At 44.8% G+C, this 13212-nt stretch overlaps 1 protein-coding gene across 3 annotated transcripts in view; it reads right to left on the bottom strand.

The window, feature by feature from the left end:
- The window catches only part of FARP2 (FERM, ARH/RhoGEF and pleckstrin domain protein 2), a 108771-nt gene that overhangs the window by 50949 nt on the left and 44610 nt on the right, over positions 1-13212 (bottom strand). For all 3 annotated transcript variants that reach the window (XM_047721643.1, XM_047721645.1, XM_047721646.1), the window contains 5 exons: positions 8934-9038; positions 7934-7976; positions 6743-6821; positions 4601-4698; positions 3219-3333 (listed from right to left, as the gene is read on the bottom strand). In XM_047721643.1, the coding sequence (XP_047577599.1) occupies positions 3219-3333; positions 4601-4698; positions 6743-6821; positions 7934-7976; positions 8934-9038 (440 nt within the window). The remainder of the gene's footprint in view (positions 1-3218; positions 3334-4600; positions 4699-6742; positions 6822-7933; positions 7977-8933; positions 9039-13212) is intronic.

Raw genomic sequence — 13212 nt, 5'->3', positions numbered from 1 at the left:
GGAGTGCCAATCCCATGCTGTCCCCAGCATAGTATTCTGTTTTCACAGGTCCACAGCTGGAGGAGACTTGGCCTCAGGCAGAACCCTAGCTGGAGTCCCAGCCAATCCTCATCAAGATGAGATTCAGGAGAGGCTGTGGGCCTGGGAGAGTTTTGGAGTTGGTACAGGAGCAGTGGGGACGTTCAGGCTATTAGGATGGAATGAATATATTGTGCATGAACATGAATTGTGGGGGGGTGGAATGTTATAGGGTGAATCAATGTCTGTGTCCTCCAAATCCTAGGCTGCAGGCAAACCCCCAATATGAGAGTATTTGGAGAGGGGTCTTTGGGAGGGGCCCGTGTAGAGGACTCCTGAATATTAGTGGCCTCAAAACAGAGGCTCCAGGGAGTGCCCAGCCCCTTCCACCCTGTGAGGACAGAGCAAGAAATGCCTTTTATGAAACAGGAAGCAGGTCCTCAGCACCACCGAATCCACCGGGGCCTCCATGTTGGACTTCTAGCCTCCAGAACTGTGAGAAATCAAGGTCTGTGGGCTACAAGCCGCCCAGCCTGGGGCGCTCAGTTACAGCAGCCCCGAAGGACTAAGACACCAGCTTCCAAACCTTTTACTTCACTCTCAAAGATCCAAAAGAACTGTGATTTAAAAAAAAAAAATTCCTTCAATATCTTATTCAGTGATTACTGAAGTGTGTTTTCGGTAGGCCAAGGAAGATGTTATATACTAGGTAAGAAATTTATCTTGGTCAGGGAACGCATGGGTAACTCAGGCAGTCAAGCGTCTGCCTTCAGCTCAGGTCATGACCCTGGGGCCTGGGATTGAGCCCCGTATCGCTCCTGGCTCAGTGGAGAGTCTGCTTCTCCCTCTGCCACTTCCCCCCACCTTGTGCTCATTCTCTAACAAATAAATAGATAAAATCTTAAAAATTTTGTTTATCTTGGTTAAAATGAAGGTACCACATTATATTTAAGAACCCACCACAAAAAATGATTTAAGGAAAAGAAGTACAAGTATCTGATGACTGGAAGATTAAGTCAACACATCAGAACCATGAGAGGGCCCCTGCTTGGCTCCGTCAATGTGAGCATGTGACTTGATCTGGGGGCTTGCAGAGATCACTTAAAAATTAAAATCTTGGGGTGCCTGGGTGGCTCAGTCGGTTAAGCCTCTGCCTTCAGCTCAGGTCATGATCTCAGGGTCCCGGGATCAAGCCCCACATTGGGCTCCCTGCCCAGTGGGGAGCCTGCTTCTCCCTCTGCCTGCTGCTCTTCCTACTTGTGCCTCTTTCTCTTCAAGCTCTCTGACAAGTAAGTAAGTAGGTAAGTAAGTAAATAAACAAATCTTAAAAAAAAAAAAAGAAAGAAAGAAATTGTTCATCCCTTAAAAAAAAATCTAGCTGGGGAATAAAAAGAATCATGAGAGCCCAGAGAGTGACAGCAGAGCTCCCATGCTCTTTCCTCCCATGGAAAGAGCCCAGTTTTAGTCCTCTAATGAAACACATCACCCAATTTCTTAACTGGCTTTCACAAGTATATATGTAAATATATACATTTATCAATCAGAGTGGGAGAGCGAGCACACAAGCAGGGAGGATAGCACGCAGAGGGAGAAGCTCAGCAAGGAGCCTGACACACAGGCACACTTGCATCCACACTCGCTGGGCCTGGTGCTGAGACCCTGCTTGAGGGGCTGTGCCCTTTCCTGACACGCTGCCCCTTGGTGTCCGAGGCTCTCTCCCTGACTCACTCGCTGCCCATTCTCAGGGCCTCTGGTGGTGCCCCTTCCTCACTCACCCTCCCATGGCCAGGTTTTAGGGTCTGTCCTAGGTTCTGTTCACTTCTCCATCTGCCTCTCCCCTCCCCCTCCTAGGTGACCTGCGCAGCCTGTCTGCTCACATGCTGACAACACTCTGCCTACAACCCGGACCCATCTCCCTGCTGGCGCCAGTGCAGCGCCCCACCCCCACTCTAGGAATAAATCCTGAATGGGTCATCATCTCCTCTGGGACGGGCATGGGACTCAGACTGGCACTGGGAGATGGCCCCTTGCTTCTCTGCCCGGGTGTGCTGAACTTTGACACTAAGAGATGCCCCAAACTGTGACATCCAAGATCAGGCCTGTGCCTACACTCAGTCTTGCCACGAGAGGAGGGTCACACATAGCCTCCTGTCAGCAGCAGGCACTGTTACTCGCCCCACTGCTTAAAGCAGAACTTCAGGTGGAACAGTGGGTGGCAGGCTGGGTCCGAGAGCCTCCTCCTGCCCTTCCAAGCTGCTGCCTCTGCCTGAATGCCCCTCAGCAACCCAATGTGGCTAATTCCTCAAAGATGCCTGCCTGCCCCAGCAGCCCAGCCACTCACCCTTCTCCTCACAGTGAAGGAGGCTCTCTGTTCTGTAGCTCACATTCCCTAACATACATACACCCGCGCAGCCCAAGGCTGCCCCAATGGCGGGCACACAAAAGGCACTCACTCCCTAAGAACTGTGAGTGGCAAAATGCAAAAGAAGCATGCAGTCTTGGGGGGTAATACAAAGTCCTCCAGGGTGAGGATCTTGGTCTGCTGTTCAAGCTACCCCCTCCCCCGGTGTAGACAGTAGGGACTGATAGACAGCTGGCACCCAAACCTTTGATGAAAAGCTGAGAGGGATCCCCGTGGAGCTTTCCCCACAAGGCTTATCTGACCAAAATAAATCCGCACATCAACAGGCCTCTTCTCAAGGGCAAGACCAAGCCATTGGCCCCTCTCCTGTCCACTTTCCCTTTGGTGGGTTCAAGATGACAACCACCTCCCCCAGGCCCTTGGCCCTGGCCCTCCCTTCTCATGGCCCCTACCTGCACCTCTTTACTCTCAAAAAGCACACCAGCGTCGAGAAACCTAAATGAAGTCACTCACAGGGCGGCCCTGTGATGCCCGCATCTGCCAGCCCTACCCCACCTCGTAGGAGGGCCCACAGACGCTCGACAGGCTTACCACACACGTCTCACACAACACTCTGTAAGAATGCTCACATGCAGTTGCCCCTGATGCCCTGCCCTCTGGTCACTCTTGTCAGGGTGTGGACTCCATTCTAGCCTCCCCCCAGCAGTGGCCCCCAGGCAGCAGAAGTGACTCTGGTCAGGCTTGCAGAAGCCTCAGTGGTGGCTTCTGTTATGTAAAAACACTAGTTTGTCCTGCAATGTGGTGACAGGGGGCCAGCAGTCAGCTCTGATGGACTCACGTGTGCTTCCGGTGGAATTCCAGAATCTTCTCAAGAGAATGCTCCTGACTGGGCAGGTACTCATTGGCTTTGAGGTGCTCTCTGTCCAGGGTTTCATCATAATCTCCTATTTCCGCTGAAATGAGACAGTAACAGACAACGATTCTTACTTTCAAATAAAGAAAAATACAAGCATTTGTACATGCAAATGCATGAATTAAAAGTAGAAAAAAAATTATCCTAAATCTGTAGTAAAAGAATATATCCCTCAAATAAACAGGATCTTGTATTTTACTTTTCCACATATCTTAAGCTATTAAAGGCAAATAGGAAGGCAGGTAAACAAGTTTCTTCCTGAGTTTTGAAGAATAAAGATGAGTGAGTGACCCCAAGGAGGCCTATGCTGAACCACCAGTCTAGCCTGGGCAGTTTGCTGTGTCTTAAGCCACGCTTTATCCGCCTGCAGTCTCAAGACTGTTGTGACCAGGAGTATGTTATCTTATTTTTCTCATTTTATTTGTTTCAGGACAATGTGTTTTAAATCATTTTTTCCCTCAGAGCCTCAAATTCTTGAGGAACAATGTCTTTCTAATTACATGAATCTTGAGGCTATTCATGTTTCAAGAATCATAGTTAGGCCCAATTACCTTAAATGAGCTGCTTTTTTTTTGTTTTGTTTTGAGACAGCCTCAAATTCACAGCAAGGTGCACGCACAGTGCCCAGCAGGCCAGGGACCAGGACACTCGCGCCCAGCAGCACAGCACCCGCCTCACAACGGGACGGGAAGTCCTGGGCTCAAACTTTCAGACACGTTATTCTGCACCAGGCGGAACTCCAGCCTAGCAGCGGTGTGCTTCCCTCTTCCTCCTCTGTCAGCTGAGGGCTCCATAAAGCTCCAGCAAGGCACAGGCTGCTTTCGGAACCTCTTCCTACGCCATAATTCTCCCTGTTCTTCTGAGCCATCCCTTGCTCTGTGTGACATACTGAGAAATGTGTTCTTTCTTCTCAGGGTTTGATACCTAACTTGTCACCAGAGGGGCTGTGATGTTCATGCCAGAGAGGTCTCTTTCCAGGAGTGCTGAGGGTCAGGGCTGCCATTTGGCTCCCAGACTGAACACTGATGGGAAAATGCAAGAAGGCACAAAAGAGAGACATTTCCAAAGATGTTGTGTGGCTGCAGATCTTGGCCTTGAGCCTTTCTTTCTGGGTGAGGACTGCCTCAAGAACCTCCACTTCGTAGATGTTAATCTCCAGCTTATCAGAGGAAATGGGCAAATTAAAGGCCCGGTCTTCCTCACACTCATGAACCTTAAGGTGCTTCAGGTGCCAGTGGTCAAGAGCGCTGTGCATTTCAGACCTTGGACGTGGCTGGTGCCTTCGCCCGGGGCAGGGAGATACTCACCCTGCAGAAGGTGGGATGCCAGGAGGGCGGCCGTGGAGTCTGTGCAGGGCAGACGCTCCTCCAGGAGGTCCCTCTTAAGTTGCAAGGCGAACAGGTATCTAGGAGTTCAAAACAGCACAGATGTCAACTCTGAAGGCTCTGGCGTGTACCCCCATGTCTGCATCACAGGAGAGCACAGAGCCCCAGGAAACAGCAGCGACCAGGGACATCAGAGCAGACTGTGAGCGAAGGCAAAGTGACAGGAGGCCCTTTGCAGGCGGCGGCTCAGTGGATGGGGTCACGCGCAGCAGACTGCACAAACAGGAGCTCTCAGACGCTTGCCTTCCAAACACACCACACCTTTAAGGGGAAGCTCACAAGTTCTCATTACTTCAGTTACACACACAAAACTGCGCTCAACAATTCTGCTGTGAAAGAGGAGAAATATTCAATTAAGATATGGCTTTAAATGCAGCTCTAAGAGCTGTAGACAGATTGAAGATATTTGGTCTTGGCTAGAATCAGAGAAACAGGCACTCCTGAATGGTAAGAATGTAACTAGAGAAGACAATTTGAATGTATTCATATATTCATTTATTCCATCAACAAATAATTGCTGAGCAAGTATTACAGTCCAGGTACTATTCCTGGAGGTGGAAGTACAATGCAAGACAAACTGTCTCCTTATTGGAATTTATACTTGAGAGTGAGTTTACAATTAAATGTGCCTACCCTTGAACTTAGCAGTTTCACCTTTATGAAACTTTCCTGGAGATATATTTTCCAGAGTTTACAAAGATATGTGGGCAAGGCTGTTTACTTGCAGTGATACAGCAAAGAAACACTGGAAATCATCTAATTGCACAGACAGGAAAAGAGTTCAATAACAGACTGTAGCCACTCGCACCACTGTGGAAAGACATCCATCGAACACTACATGTGAGTAGAAAACAAAACAAGAAACAACCAACCTAAAGTACTCTGCGTGCAGTGATACCACTTTGTATTGTTTTTAAAGACCCAGGTCCACTTGTATATCCTATGAACCCATCTGGAAGGCACACCTCAAGTGGTACTACTTCTGGGGACAGTGCCGTGGGCAGAGAGCAAGGACTACATTCACTTTCTACATAGCTTTACTGGGAAGTTTCTTTTATCATGAATAGTAATTTTTTCTTATAAATAGAAAAAAAGGAACTTCTGAATAAACATACCTTGGCCCCAGGACCCAGAATTAGGTAACACTTCCTATTCCTTGTTACTTTCCAGGTATATATATATATATGTGTATATATATATATATGTATATATACATATATATATATATATATTTAAAAGTTATTCCCTCAAAGAAGACGTTTGGTAAATGTCAGGTACGTAATACACTATGAAGGTGAGCTCTGTGTTCACTCTTAAAAACACTTTTTGCTGTTCTTGGGGTTCAGTCTTGTTACCCATCAAATGAGGGGCTGGACTAATGGGATCCCAACATTTCCCTGACGCTGACAGTCTGTGATTTTGTGATGTTACAAGGCTCTATAAAAATGTTCCAAGAAGAGGTTCATAAGATGCCTATGGTTCAGGCAGAAATCCATGTTTAGTCAGAAGGACTGTTACTACTACAATGATATCCTAGCTCTCTTTTATCTTACATCTGATCTTGGGTTTTGAGTTGGTACATAAAACACAAGGAAAAAGCTTCCATAATCTGTTACCAAGATGAAACAACTGTAAACATTTTCTTTCAGTTACTTCCGCCATAAAAGAAATCACCTCAACTATTTCTGTTCCATATATTCATAAAGACTTCTCCTAGCCGAGTGTACTTTGTACATTTATGATGGGTGAGACTCCTGAGAACCCACACACGGGCACAAACCTGTGCTCAGCTGGAGACTATCACTTTCACAGTACACTAACACATAACCCCCATCTTCATCCCCAAATTTTACCATAAACCCTTTTCTAAGCTCTGCTGGCATTTGTGTTTGTGCAAGGGTTAACTGCTTCTTTTAATGCTACATGTGGGTCACAGCTTCTATGTGTGTTGTAGCTTCATTCATTCTGGGAACACAGAGATCCTGAGCCCCTGATGAGCCAGGAGACACAGGTGAATTCTAGACCCTGCCGGCGACAGCTGTGTTTCAGAAGGGGCTACTGCACCTTGTATATTCTTCCTGCAACTGACCCGGATCAGGTGGGAAAAATTTCACCGCTAGACGAAGCAACGCGTTCTTTGGCCCTGTGAAAAGAAACACTTATTTAAAAAAAAAAAATTTTTTTTAAGATTTTATGTATTTGTCAGAGAGAGAGAGAGAGCACAAGCGAGCTCGAGAGCGCATAAGCAGGAGGAGGGGCAGGCAGAAGGAAAGGGAGAAGCAGACTCCCTGCTGAGCAAGAAGCCTGATGCCGGGCTCCATCCCAGAGTCCTGGGATCATGACCTGAGCCAAAGGCAGACCTTCACTAAGTGAGCCACCCAGACGTTCCCTGTAAGGAAATATATTAAACTTTACAAGTAAAGTCAATCCCACTATTTTTTGAAATCTTTATAAACTTAGTGAAAGAAAAATGTCATCACTCATTACACTGAACCAGAACAACCTGATTGCAGGAAAAAAAAAGCAGAAGGTGTTAGCTTATCTGAGCACCTTAGCTTTACTGAAATTTTATAATAACACAGCTATGTAATTTTCACCAAGCAGAAAAGAGAAGGTGTTGTGCTACAGGGCCACGATGACCTAAATGGCCTTAGGTTACCAGTGACTAATGAAGCTACTGGCACTCATTCTTCTCTCTCACATGGGACCAGACTGCAGGTGAATCTGGACCCTGGGAGAGCACCCTGTAACTAAGAGGCATTACTACGCATCCCAAATTTTAAAATTTAGCAGAGACTAACTAAAATAATGTTTATAATTACAAAACAGTATAAACTATTTTATTAAAAATGTAATTAAATTGTGTGTCAACTATACTCAAAAAAATAAAACCACAAAAAATAAACTTTTAAAAACTGTTAAAAAAATTAAGAAGCTAATTAAAGAAGAACCTTAATGCCCTTTATGACTTGGGGGGAGAAACTGCATACTTATTTCTGCATACTGGCCAAAAATTAAAGTGACCCATCCAAGAGCATATCCTGTCACCGCTGCAGTTAAGAACCACTGATTGTCCACAGCTGCCACAGGCTGAGACTAAGCAGCACAATAACCTCCAAGTTCACGTGCTGTTGGTGATCAGCCCACTGCTCCCCAGGGTGCTGACAGTGAATATCTGAACATACAATGTGAACAGTCAAGAAAAAAAGCATCTTAAATGAACAGAATTTTAAAGAGTTTTTAAAAATGACTTACTTCGTATTTGCCTAATGATGGGCTTCATAGGTTCCAGCCAAATCTAAAAAGGATTTAAGAAAAGAGATCAAACCCATTCAACAATTTCTCTATTTAATAACAATGTTCCAAAATACAGAACTGTTTCTAACTAGGAGACATATTTAAGGCTCTGCTCGTACACCAGTCAAATCCTGACAGAACACCCAGGAGGGGCACAGGAGCGCCTGCTTCGAAAAGCGTGGGAGGAGGACGAGATGCCACACAGGCCAGAACCCCTGCACTCTGTCACGTGCACACTGTTGTAGCTACGCACAGCATGGGTACCAACCATTATTTTGTGGGGGGGCATCTGTTAAGGCCAAACAAATCTTTGGTACAAAGTGCACCTGTAAACAACTAATGGACAAGAGTGCCACTGCATGAAGGAGTGGGCAGAGCTCTGTAATGCTGACATGCTTCCTGAATAGGCTGAGTTTGGTTTCTTGTTTCTTTCTTTCTTTCTTTTTTTTTTTAGTAGACTCCACACCCAGCAAGGAACCCAATGCGGGGCTTGAACTCACAACCATGAAATCAAGACTTGAGCTGAAATCAAGAGTCGGACACTTAATGGACTGAGCCACCCAGGGGCCCAATTATGGTTTCTTTAAAATAGTTCTACCTGTAAATATTTAAAGTTCCACACTTTTCAAGGTTCATCTATCACGTCACATGAGGGATAACCAACGGATTTAATAGAAGTTTGCTCAAAATGATTATCATGCAGATGTCTAAGCGGTTGTTCTGGATTTCCTAGGCACACATACTGGTGGGGAGAAGAAATTTAAGGAGAATGGGAACTTGGCTTAGCTAAAAGGCAATCACAGTCTGAGTCTGCACAGTACAGCTGGTAACAGCAACGTGACAGAGGATGTTGCCTATCACTGCAGCAGGTCCTCAAGAGCTCTCTGCGGTCACGTGCACAGTCAGCACCCCTAATTCCCTGAGAGCCCATCTGCAAGAATAAGGCAAGGACACATACCCAGTAGGACCGGGGGTGCTGAAACTCCAGCCCGAAGTAATCACACTCCGTCAGGTTCAAGCGCCTCCATACCTGAGTCAGCAACATCTGGCCGTCGCGCTTAGGCTGTGAGGGGCAGGGAGGGGAACACAGGAGGGTGAGGGCCTTCCCTTGACAGGTGTGTGAAATGCCATGCTGTGACCTGGCCTTCCCCATATTAAACTCCATCCTACTGAACTCCTGGCTTCACACTACCTTCTGTAAGGCTTACAAACCATCACAAAGCAAATAGAAGAGCCAAAGGCTCTTTGTGCTCAGAAACTGATACTTTGTACCAGTATAAAGCGAGACAATTCCTCCAGTCTTGTGTTCTCAGTTGTCCTTAGCCATTTTTCTTTGTAACCTGAGGCATTTTCAGAACGCAGAACCCATTTTCAGCCTCAGAAAACATCTGAACAAACAACTTGATATTTACTAAAAAGGTGGGTCTCATACTCCATGTTTGCACAAGATCCAAGTGAATATTATTTGGTAACAACATTAGCAAGAACACGGACTGTTCAAACATGAGATGGCAATCAGCCCTCCATTTATTTTAAAAATTTTTAAAAAATATTTTATGTATTTATTTGACACACAGAGAGAGATCACAAGTAGGCAGAGAGGGGGAAGCAGGCTCTGGGTGAGCAAAGAGCCTGACAGGGGACTCGATCCCAGGACCCTGAGATCACGATCCGAGCGGAAGGCAGAGGCCCAACCCACTGAGCCACCTAGGCGCCCCAGCTCTCCATTTAGAAGAAAAATGGAATTAGATCCCTGGTCTGCACTGCTCACAAAAAAAATTCCGGTGGATTGAAGAACAGAACAAAACAGAAGAAAATATTTCTCCAGTCTTCAGGTAAGTAAAATTTTCCTCAGTATAGCATAAAGACAGATCTGATTAAATAAAGATGAAAAACTTCTGAATAGGGAAACAGTGAACAAAGTTACAATTTATTTTATTTTTTTAAAAAGATTTTATTTATTTATTTGAGAGACAGAGATCACAAGTAGGCAGAGAGGCAGGCAGAGAGAGAAGGGGAAGCAGGCTCTCCATTGAGCAGAGAGCCCGATGCGGGGCTCGATCCCAGGACCCTGGGATCATGACCTGAGCCGAAGGCAGGGGCTTTAGCCCACTGAGCCACCCAGGCGCCCCACAAAGTTACAATTTAGAGTCATACTGAAACAAATTATAATTTATCTTTCGTATTGTTCTTATGAATTGGATAAAGACATATAAATGGCTTTTAGGCACAGAAAAAGGTACTCAAGCCCTCTAATAAGGAAATAAATTAAAACAGCAAGGTGTCTTTTTCCCCTATCTCAGAGGCCTGGGAGAGCGACGTGGCACGGCTATAAGATAGCCATGTCACATACCACCAGGCGAACCCCGATCCATCCTATCTTCTGGGAGAATTTGGAAACACCTCCACAATTAAAGTATACACACATATCTTTGCTCCAGCAATTCTACTTCTAGAACTTTCTCCTGCAGATACTCTCACACAACTGCACTCACACTGTATTTGCCATTTAGTACTGAGGGGGGTTGGTGGGTGGGACTAGTGCTCTCACTTTTACCTTGCTGACTAAATTCTCTAATGTATAAATTTTTCATCAAGGCATCTGTCATTCCACCCCCTCTTTTTCCTATTTCTTTTCAGTGTTCCGGAATTCATTGTTTATGCACCAAACCCAGTGCTCCATGCAATACGTGCCCTCCTTAATACCCACCACCAGGCTCACCCAAGCCCCCACTCTCCTCCCCTCCCAAACCCTCAGTTTGTTTCTCAGAGTCCACAATCTCTCATGGTTTGTCTCCCTCTCCAATTTCCCCCAACTCTCTTCTCCTCTCCATCTCCCCATGTCCTCCATGTTATTCCTTATGCTCCACAAGTAAGCAAAACTATATGATAATTGACTCTCTCTGGTTGACTTATTTCACTCAGCATAATCTCTTCCAGTCCCATCCATGTTGATACAGAAGTTGGGTATTCATCCTTTCTGATGGAGGCATAATACTCCACAGTATAAATGGACCATATCTTCTTTATACATTCGTCTGTTGAAGGGCATCTTGGTTCTTTGTCAGTTTGGTGACTGTGGCCATTGCTGCTATGAACACTGGGGTACAGATGGCCCTTCTTTTCACTACATCTGTATCTTTGGGGTAAATACACAATAGTGCAATTGCAGGGTCATAGGGAAGCTCTATTTTTAGCTTCTTAAGGAATCTGCACACTGTTTTCCAAAGTGGCTGTACCAACTTGCATTCCCATAACAGTGTGAGAGGGTTCCCCTTTCTCCACATCCTCTCCAACACTTGTTCTTTACTATCTTGTTAATTTTGGCCATTCTGACTGGTGTAAGGTGGTATCTCAATGTGGTTTTGATCTGAATCTCCCTGATGGTAATGATGATGAACATTTTTTCATGTGCCTGTTAGCCGTTTTTAAATCTTCTTTGGAGAAGTGTCTGTTCATGTCTTCTGCCCATTTTTGCTCGTGATTATCTGTTTTGTGTGTTTTGAGTTTGAGGAGTTCTTTATAGAACTTGGATATCAGCCCTTTGTACTGTACATAATATCTTCTCCCAATCCATGGGTTGCCTCTGTTTTACTGACTGTTTCCTTTGCTGTGCAGAAGCTTGTGATCTTGATGAAGTCCCAAAAGTTCATTTTCCCTTTTGTTTCCTTTGCCTTCAGAGACATGTCTTGAAAGAAGTTGCTGTGGCTGATGTTGAAGAGGTTACTGCCTATGTTCTCCTCTAGGAGTCTGATGGTTCCTGCCTCATGTTGAGGTCTTTTATCCATTTTGAGTTTATCTTTGTGTATGGTGTAAGAGAATGGTTGAGTTTCATTCTTCTACACATAGCTTCCAATTCTCCCAGCACCATTTATTGAAGAGACTGTCTTTTTCCCACCGTATTATTTTTTCTTGCTTTATTGAAGATTATTTGACCATAAAGCTGAGGGTCCATATCTGGGCTTTCTACTCTGTTCCACTGGTCTATGTGTCTGTTTAGTGCTAGTACCATGCTGTCTTGATGATCACAGCTTTGCAGTAAAGCTTAAAATCAGACAACATGATGCCCCCAGTTTTGTTTTTCTTTTTCAATATTTACTTAGCAATTCAGGGTCTCTTCTAGTTCCATGCAAATTTTAGGAGTTTGTTCCAGTTCTCTGAAAAATGCCGGTGAAATTTTGATAAGAATGGCATTGAAAGTATAGATTGCTCTAAGCAGTATAGACATTTTAACAATGTTTATTCTTCCAATCCATGAGCATGGAATGGTCTTCCATCTTTTTGTGTCTTCTTCAATTTCTTTCATGAGTGTTCTGTAGTTTCTTGAGTACAGATCCTTTACCTCTTTGGTTAGGTTTATTCCCGGGTATCTTATAGTTCTTGTAATTTCCCTTTCTGTATTTTCACTGTTAGTGTATAAGAAAGCAACTGATTTCTGTACATTGATTTTGTAACCTGCCACATTACTGAACTGCTGTATGAGTTCTAGTAGTTTGGGGGTGGAATCTTTTGGGTCTTCCATATAAAGTATCACGTCATCTGAGAAGAGAGAGACTTCGACTTCTTCATTGTCAATTTGAATGCCTTTTATTTCTTTTTGTGGTATGACTGCTGTTGCTAGGACTTCTAGTACTATGTTGAACAAGAGTGGCGAGAGTGGGCATCTTGTCATATTAGAGACTGTAGTCAGAGATAAAGAAGGATACTACATCATTCTTTTTTTTTTTTTTAAAGATTTTATTTATTTGACAGAGAGAGATCACAAGTAGGCAGAGAGGCAGGCAGGGAGAAAGAGGAGGAAGCAGGCTCCCTGCCAAGCAGAGAGCCCGATGCGGGACTCGATCCCAGGACCCTGAGATCATGACCTGAGCCAAAGGCAGAGGCTTAACGCACTGAGCCACCCAGGCACCCAGGACACTACATATTCTTAAAGGGTCTATCCACCAAGAAGATCTGACAATTGTAAATACTTATGCCCCCAATACGGGAGCAGCCAACTACATAAGACAATTGTTAATCAAGATAAAGAGTCATATTGATATGAATACATTAATAGTAGGGGATCTTAACATGCCACTCTCAGTAACAGACAGATCATCCAAGCAGGAAATCAATAAAGAAACAAGAGCATTGAATGACATATTGGACCAGATGGACCTCATAGATATACACAGAACATTCCACCCTGAAACAACAGAATACTCATTCTTCTTGAGTGTATGTGGAACTTTCTCCAG

This window comes from Lutra lutra, chromosome 3, assembly GCF_902655055.1.
Source record: "Lutra lutra chromosome 3, mLutLut1.2, whole genome shotgun sequence".
Classification (NCBI taxonomy): Eukaryota; Metazoa; Chordata; class Mammalia; order Carnivora; family Mustelidae; genus Lutra; species Lutra lutra.
This window is presented reverse-complemented; position numbering and strand designations above follow the sequence as displayed.